The 9,207-nt window shown below is 40.2% G+C and overlaps 1 protein-coding gene across 1 annotated transcript; it reads right to left on the minus strand.

The window, feature by feature from the left end:
* Positions 1–250: 250 nt before the first annotated feature.
* cnr1 (cannabinoid receptor 1) lies at positions 251–3,164 on the minus strand. Its single transcript, XM_020521339.2, has 2 exons — positions 3,063–3,164; positions 251–1,719 (listed from the first exon to the last, which is right to left on the minus strand). Exons 1-2 carry the CDS (start codon positions 3,151–3,153, stop codon positions 251–253), a joined length of 1,560 nt encoding a protein of 519 aa, XP_020376928.2. The 5' UTR covers positions 3,154–3,164.
* Between the last annotated feature and the right edge of the window lie 6,043 nt (positions 3,165–9,207).

Below are 9,207 nucleotides of genomic sequence, written 5' to 3' on the forward strand. Positions count from 1 at the left end.
TTGCCACATATAGTTCTGTTTCACTCTTACTGTACAAACCAAGTTGTCAGTGAAAAGCTTGGTTTTAGTTTGACATGCATGAGCCAATTGGATGGATGCGGTTTCTAAATTGGCTTTGCTGCATTTCCAGAGCTAGTGCTAATGATGTCATCGCAGAAGAGCTGCCTAAGTTCTTTTCAATACGATCATTACAGGAATACAATTAAACCATTAAGAATTATTGTCATTGTGAATGGTCAGACTCCTCCACTCAGACGGCCTCGGCTGATGTCTCTGTGGAGACTGAAATAGCCACTTGAGCCACTTTTACAGTGCTCTTGATGCAGGTCCTGGCAGCTGTTTGCATGGTGCCGGGATGATTCCCCTGTTTCTGTTGGCAGTCTGACTCCAGGCTGTTTTCTAGTGGCTGAGCTGATGCCCCCTTGCAGGAACAGAGCATACTGCGAAATGCATGCCTCAGATCCTTGCTCCTCAGAGCATAGATAATAGGATTAACTGTTGAATTAAGTAAGCACAGCATACTGCAAAAGGCAAATATCGTCTTTACCAGCTTATTCATCTTCCCAAAGACATCGTAGACCATGATGGCTAGGAGTGGACCCCAGCAAATGATGAGGACGACCAGAATAAGGACAAGTGTCTTGGCCAGTCGGATGTCCATACGTGCTTGATCAAGACGAACAGTTTGCACTTTGCCGCCCTCGGTCACCTGTACAATTATACTCTTCTGAGTGCCACGCTGGATCATACGTACAGCATGAACATGTGCCTTCCACAGAATGTACACATAGGCGTATATGATGAAAAGCAGCAAAATGCTTGTAACACCGATCCAGAACATCAGATAAGTCTCATCAATGAGAGGAAAGATATCTGAGCAGACAGAGTTCAGTTTTTTACAGTTCCAGCCCAATAGAGGAAGCACTGCGATCATGATTGATATGGTCCACATGACAGTAAAAGCAATGACTGCCTTTGGCCGTGTGACAATCCTCTTGTAGGCAAGGGGCTTGTGTATAGAGATGTATCGATCAATGGCCGTCAGGAAGAGGCTGCCCACTGAAGCTGTGAACGAGGCTGTAACACCACCAAGTTTGAACAGGAAGACATTGGGACTGTCTTTCCTTTGGAATACATGGAAGTCTACAAAACTATAAACAAAGATCACACTGCCCAGGAGGTCAGCCACTGCCAGGCTGCCTATGAAGTGGTAGGATGGTTTGTATCTGAGACTGCGAGATCGGATTATAACACACAGAATCAATACATTCTCCAGCACAGTGAATGTTCCTAAAGTCAAAGCCAATACAGCAATTGCCATCTGTTGAGTAGGGGTCAGAATCATAAAGCATTCCATGTCCATAAAGTTTTCTCCACACGTTATTGTCGATTCATCATTTGTAACTGATTGGTTGTACATGTAATTAGTACCATTTATGGAATCATGGAGGTTGGCATTGGATAAAAGCTCCTCTCCTGCTGTCATTTTTTCTAGATAGGCATTGCCTTTTCCTAGGGAAGAATGTAGATTCTGAGTGACATAACCAAGTTTTGTCATGTTGAGGTCTACTTTAGTGTCATCATACTGTACTTCATTGGATGCAATGTAAAGGAGATCAGTAGTGATGGTTCGGAAGGTCGTATCTGAAAGAGCTTCCAGTAGAGACTTCATAATAGCTTTCAGTTTGTGAAACTTGCGGGTTGTTTCTTTCCAATAGGCTACAAATTGAAGTGGGAAAAAGTTAAGAAAATACAAATTACTAGACAAATATGTAAACAAATTAGCATAACTTTTAAATGACTGCTGTTAGTTGTCACTGGAATTTTTAAAATAATATATTCATTTACATTGCTGTATTAAGTTTATTCTTTGCAAATCTTACTTTACACTTCTGGTAGAATGACAGAGAGAAAATTTTTGTCTGAAGATGTCAAACGTTAGTTCATCAGAATAACTACATATAACCAGAGGATGCACGTGACTAGGATTGATTTCATACACAAAATTTATATACGAGACCATCCTCCTATGAGACTCACTGCATTTTCTTGAGAAACAACCAATTTCTATTGTGCTATTATCCTCTACTCATTTGCTTGAAGTGTCACCTTGCTTTTATCAGGAGAAATAATATCCCAATTCTTTCTGTATTTTGCAGAAACATTTTAAATATTGACTATGAACATTTCACTGTAATGTACTATAATCAAGTTTATAATACATTATTAATATTTGGGATCTTGGGTTCTAAACTAAAGGAAAATGGATTTGATGTTTCAGTTCTGCAATGGTCTGATTGCCCTTTTTAAAAAGTCGGAATGTCATTTTGAACAGTGAATTCAATAACATTTACAAGAAGTCAGGTGATTTGAGCCAAATGACCTGCAAGCCACTAGAAGAGATAATTGCAAAGGTGTTTGCTGACTTGAGTTTTACAATCCAGAGAGAGAGGCAAGCCGGCAGTAGGTTTATGTACAGGAAACAAGTCCATAACAGCAGAGGTGCAGTTAGTAGCAGTCTCCAGGTAGTCACATCTGGGTAGAAGGCCTGAGAAACTTAGAAGTGTGAGAAGAAAGATTCAAAATCAGAAAGCTACAGTGGTGTCAGAGAGGAAGATATCTTACAAGACTTTTGAAAACATAAGTTAGTGAACTTATGTTAAGGAACAAGCGAGCTGAGTTAGTAGATTTTTATAAAAGAATCTCAGGGAGAGACATTAGCTCAAGAAGATAGTGTCAAGTGAATGCACAGCAATTTTGCTGAAAGGAAATAAATTACAGCTGTCCCAGCTGAGCAAGATGCTTTAGTAATGAGATAGGAGTGATACTTCATTGGGATTTGAATATCTGTAAAGTTATTGCTAGGATGAATGGGATGAATCTTTCTTTCTGACATTTGTATTGTGATTTATCCAAGCGCTCTTGTCTTGTGTTATATAGTTTGTGTTTTTCTTTTGTGCGATGAACCTTTATGTACTTTTGTTAAAAGTGCATTGGCAGTCTCTTCTGAATATGTTTAGTGTCTGATTTCCATAGTAAATCAAAAGTAAAATAACACTTACGGCATCTCAAGTCAAGTTTTTCGCTCTGGGATCTGATGTGTCCAGTATTATCATCAGCTGGGATAATACTATGCTGGTAAGTAGAGGCCATTCAGTTTGTGAACAGATTTTGCTGTAGACTAGAGTCCTTTCCATGAGTCTATTTGTAAGTCCCAACACATTTTGAATTCATTGACACAATGATTTCAATAAATACTCTGCACCAAGGTATTATGTGATAATTTAAAGTCCACCTTCTTCAAGCATGTCTAATTCTAGGTCAGAAAATTGAAGTGATGCCCAATAATGCTAGAACATAGGTAAACAATGTATTCTTACTGTGTCAGGCACAACTTGTTAGAAGCACTCTTGCCTCTGTACCAGCAGCTTATCAATTCAAGTTTTGTTCCAGAGTTTGAGCACAACTTTTTAAGCTGACAACCCAGTGCAGTATTGAGTGAGATGAGACATTAACCATTTAGGAACACTCAGACAGGTCTAAAAGAACTCATGCAACTATTTTGAAGAAGAACAGGAGACTAACTCTGGTGACATGACTCCAGACATCACAACACAGATATCTGATCAGTAACAGGTGGCAACATTACAACAGTGACAACACTTCAAATTCACTTCATTTGTAGTACAGCGCTTTGTGAGTTCCTGAAGTCATGAAAGCAGCTACACAAATATAAGTTTCTTCTTCTTCTGTTATAAATTTTTAGAGAGAAGTAACAGCACAGAAGCAAGACAATTTGACCTGACAAATCTATTTTATGCTTAACATGAGCCTCCTCCCCTCTTGTTCATCCAATCCCATAAACATTACCTTCTATTCCTTAATTGCTGATGTGCTTATGTATCTTCGCCTTAAATATGTCTCTGATACTTGCCTTAATCACTCCTTATGGTATTAAGTTACACATTATAATGACTTTCTAGGTAAAGCAATTTCCCCAGAACTCTCTATTAGTTTAATGAGTCACTATTGTGCATTTATGGTCTCTTGTTTTGGTTTCACCTACGAGTGTAAACTTCTTCTTCATAAATATTCTAATCAAACCATCTCATTACATTAAAGTCCTCCATCTGGTCTCTTCTAAAGAACAGATCCTCTGCCTATTCAATACTTCCTGATAGGTATAACTTCTCAGTTCTGATTGCATTCCACTAAATCTTTATTGCATCTCCTCTGCCGCCTCTATGTTCTCTTTTATAACATGAAGACCCAAGTTGATTGCAACCAGATAAAAGTTGGAGGAGTGATGATAGAGGTGGATAAAGTAGCTAAATAGTTGACAATGCTGGAGTGTAGTGTGTGAGCTGAAGCAACTGAAAAGAATCACATACCTTTGTGATGATTTTGTTAACAGTAGTTCTGATGCTTTAGACAGAATAGAAAATTGAATGAATGACTTAAAGAGAGAGTAAGGAAATGGTGGGCATGGACATAATTAATGATACCACAATTATCGACTTTACAGAGTATGGGAAGGTTGAGAGGTGATAGATTGTTGGGAATGCAGTTGAACTTTGAAGTGAATAAATGTAAGAGGTCACCACATTTGGAATATGAGATGCAGATGGGAGGGGGCAGACGAAGTGAGTTAGCACATATGGTACATCATTTAGAAATGGGGAGAAATTGAATTGGGTTGGTGATGAGTACATGTTGATGGAATTAGCATACTCTAACCCCTCTGAATTGGTTGACTTTATTTGGCCAAGAGATACTCAGAAGACACCTGAGATAGTGAAGGTGGAGCTCTTCAGCCTTTTCGCCTGCCTAGTATACATTGCCCTGGTCTCATCAATGAGCAGGAATATACTGCAGGTTATTTATTCACAATTTGGTGTTCTTAGTCATGTTGCTGGTGTTCTATATTCTCTTACCTCACCTAGACGTAACAGCTAAAGATTTTGTGATATCTGAGTTGACTTCAGCATCAAGTGACAGATTGTTAGTAATTGTAGAGCTTAGATATGTGAAATTATCAACAACCTCAGAACTACATTGTCAGTGCTGATAGGTAGCTCGGACTGTAGCAATATCCTGGACTGTGACATTTGCCTTCCTGATACACATTACCAAACTAAATTTTTATTAGATTATCTGTCCATTTGCTGGTGAATTTATTCCTCAGTATGGCATGCTAGTACAACATTGTCGATGGACAGAAATTCCATGAAGAATAAATGATGCACATCTGCCTTGGATCTTAAAGATAAAGGCTGAACAGCTTTCTAATTGTTTTAGTATGTAGGTTGGGATCTTTTGTAGATAACCTGAATGCATATGACAATGGCAAAGAGAAGAATACAGCAAACAGTGTAGTTGCCAGAAAACAACTTTTTGACTCCACTGCAGATCTCAAAGGTTCCAATGTTGCCTTCTCAAATCTGATCATATCCATCCATTTATTGTGGAAAGAGAACTAATTAAGCAGCTTTGGTAGGTAGCCAATTTTCTGCAGCAACTTAAAGAGATCTGCTCACATGGTTGACTGTCTCACTAAGATTGTTGAGGGCAATATGTAGTGGTCTCCTTTGTTCACAGCATTTCTGTTGCAGCCTGGACTGAGAAATTGTACCAACTGCAGATCATTCAGTTCTGAAACCTGCTGGGATTCCGTGTAGATGTGTTCAGCCAAGATCTACAGGCTGGCAAGCAAACAGGAGCAAATACGTTTTCTATGACGGTCAGCAGTGAGACTCCTCAAAGCCGTTTCAATTACTGTGGTCACCCTTGTTCTGGTTCTTTTACAGATCCATAGTCTTTCATTACACATATCCTGGGCACTACAGATGCTGCAGGAATGCTGGTTTCTTGCATTTTATGAGATCAGGTGATACATCTTCAGCATCTGAAAGTTTTGCTCATGGACAGCAAGTGACTTGATTTGCTAAGCTTCTGTATCATTGGTTTGATTGCCAGATCTGCTTTGTCTAGAATATCCTCAGTGGCAGTCTTCTTCCCAGCATACAATTTAAGGTATTTTACCGATTCTCCAACTGTTTATTGTAGTTGATGGTTACCTGTCCTCCCTCTATTTTCAATTGAGCCATTTTCTTTACCAATGGACCTGATGTCATTTTGATCCCTTCATAAATGCCCCTGATAGTTCCTGCATCAAAGTATATCTGGATATCCTGGCAAAGTATCATCCAGTAGTCATTAGTTTATTACCCAGCAGTTTGTTGAATGTTGTTTTATGCAGTTCTTGGTTTATTTATCCCCATCTCAATTGGAACCCTTATAACTATTAAGAGCAGACTGCTTGACTTAAATGACAGGTTCCATCAAAGTGATGTTAGTCTTGAATCAATCAGCTTTCCTGCTCCTCTGATACTGCTTGGCCTGCTATATTCATCCAGCTCTACACTTTGTTATCTCAGCATTTTTCAGCTCTTTCCTGCCATATGTTGAGGATTTTGTATTATAGATGGTGTCTCAAAGTATTTTGCATTCTTCGAGGAAATGCCTGAAAGCATTTGTTTAATTAACTCAAAGAATTTTTTCCTAATATAGGTAAGTGGTACGATTGATATTGATACAAGGAAAGTATTGCTGCTCGGAATTAAAAATTCAAATGTTGCATCCTAACCCTGGTCCAGATTAGGGAGCAACCTGTTTTGCAGTCAGTGCTGTGGTAACTGTGAGAACGCCCTTCAACAAGTCACATTGGTAATGATCAGCTCCAGTTGGTGCCAATGCCCTGATAGTGAATAACTACCTAGTCGTCTTGACTTGTTCTGAAAGAAGGTGTATGTTATATAAAGCTTTTGTCAGACCGTAATGCCCAGGGCAGGATGGCTGTGCCCCACAGTCCATGCCAACTATGAAATTCCCCAGTAGGTAATGAATAGGCTGCAGCTTTTTTCCCTGGAGGATTGGAGGCTGAGGGATGACCTTATAGAGGTCTATAAAATAACAAGGGGCATGGTTAGGTGAATAGCCAAGGTCTTTTTTTCCTAGGATGGGGGAGTCCAAAACTAGGGGGCACTGGTTTAAGGTGAGAGGGGAAAGATTTAAACAGGACCCGAAAGGCAACCTTCTCACGCAGAGGATGGTGCGTGTACGGAACGAGCTGCCAGAGGAAGTAGTGCAGGTGGGTACAATTACAACATTTAAACATCTGGATGGATCTATTATTAGGAAGGGTTTAGAGGGCCAAATGCTGGCAAATGGGATGAGGTCAGATTGGGATGTCTGGTTGGCGCAGACAAGTTTGACCAAAGGGTCTGTTTCCTTGCTGTATAACTCTCTGATTCTATATCCTGAATAATAGCAGGATCAAACTTCTAACAGAATTGGTCTTTTGATTCTGTAGCGGAGCATTTGTGATGTTAACTGGTCCTGTTTGAGTTGAGAGGCAGTTGTAGGGGACACATTATGAGCAGTTGTGAGGGCTCTATCATCAAGAATAGTATGTTCCACAAAGTGCCGCCTACACCTTATTCTCTCATTTCCTCTGAACTCTTCCCTGCCAGATGTACATGTAATGTTTATGTTTTGGCGATCTGCTCTCAGTGAGCCTGGCAGTGAAGCTGTGTCCACAATCATTCTATTCAGTTTCATGTTGATTACATCTGCCATGCGTGTGTCATTGATCAGCTGTAAGTTGTCTGTCGTTCGTAAGCTCATCCCATGCCTAATGTTCCAGTTTGTCCATTGAAGAGTTGGCATCCTCTTTTATTTTGTTTGTTTGCCTGATGTGATGGATCCTGTCTATTTGTTCAGCAGACACTCTAAGCTCCAGGCACCCAATCGAAGCAGATGGAAACATGGTGGGTTAGCACCCTACTGGGTGGGACTACACAACTTGAGGTCCTAGCTTGCTGGCCAGTGGGACACAATGGTTCCTCCAACCATCGGAGACAGCTTGTAGCAACTGTTTCTCCACTGTTCGATTTGGGCTTATCACTCGTAACTGCTGTCTCCTGGTAATGCTCTTCAGCAGAGCTGGAGTATCCTCCACAGGGCTCAAGACTGTGCCAAATTTATGAAGACCATGGGCTGCCCAAAAGATAGGATCCTCTGCATGACCTCCCCAATTGAGTTCGAAGGAATTCAAAACGCAGAGTTGCCAGAAAAATGACAAACTTAACCATCAGTCTGGCTTTGGGCTGAACTCCAGTTTATTTGTCAGGATTTACTGCATTCAACTTCCAAGGCATCCACAAGGCAGTGAGGCCATTTGCCCACAGCTAGGAGTTTGATTGATGAGTGCCTGGGTCTCAATGTACCAGTGGGCCTGCTCGCTGCATGTCTAGACGTGAAGTTTCCTCCTCCTGATTTTTTCTGAAGCTTTAGCCTAGAGCAATGAGGTGCTCAGTTTCTGTGGGTAGCTGTGAGGAGGCACAGCCAAGAACTCGCCAAAGGAGATGCTCCTATTTCCTCGCACATTGCTGCTAGCCATGATATGGGTTAAAAATAAGCAGCAACTAGTGCAGAAAAGCAGAAAGTGTGTTAACACTCTTCACCCACACACCAAATGCATAACATTGCTCTGCTGGGACACAGACGTATCAGCAACAAGACAAATGCATGAAATTTATGATATTGATTTTTGTACTTACAATGTACCCTCAAAGGCTTGCAATCTAATCAAAGATGTGTAACAGGAAGATTGCTGTTTTTGCATTATGTTAGCGTAGGATGCAAATCCTGTTCATGATTATCTATGTGGTAAATTTTAATTTTAACTGGGATTTCAGGATAACAAATATCTTAAAAGAATAAGGAAACCATTGAGCGATTCATTTACAGGCCCAGTGTAGGAAAGTGGGACGAGTGTAGGAAGTATATTTTTGGCGATACAAGCTCAATGGGCTCAACTGCCTCTCTGTGCTGTATGATTCCATGATGACAGCAGATACGCATGGACCTGTTTTGGATCCTTGCCTTATTCATCTTATTTATTCGCAATTTAGATAATGGAATGGAAAGCCACATACCCAAATGTGATGATAGCATAAATGTAAGCAGTATCAAAAGCAGTGTCAATGGAAGCATAATATTATAATGTGATTTTGTGAAATTATGTGAACGGGTATAACTGTGGCAAATGAATTTCAAGGTCAGCAAATGTGAAATTATTTATTTTGGACTTTGAGAGAACAGACTAGGGTACTTTCTGAATAGTGAAAAGCTAGGAGCAGTGGA

Source organism: Rhincodon typus, chromosome 5, assembly GCF_021869965.1.
Source record: "Rhincodon typus isolate 14 chromosome 5, sRhiTyp1.1, whole genome shotgun sequence".
In the NCBI taxonomy this organism is placed as follows: domain Eukaryota; kingdom Metazoa; phylum Chordata; class Chondrichthyes; order Orectolobiformes; family Rhincodontidae; genus Rhincodon; species Rhincodon typus.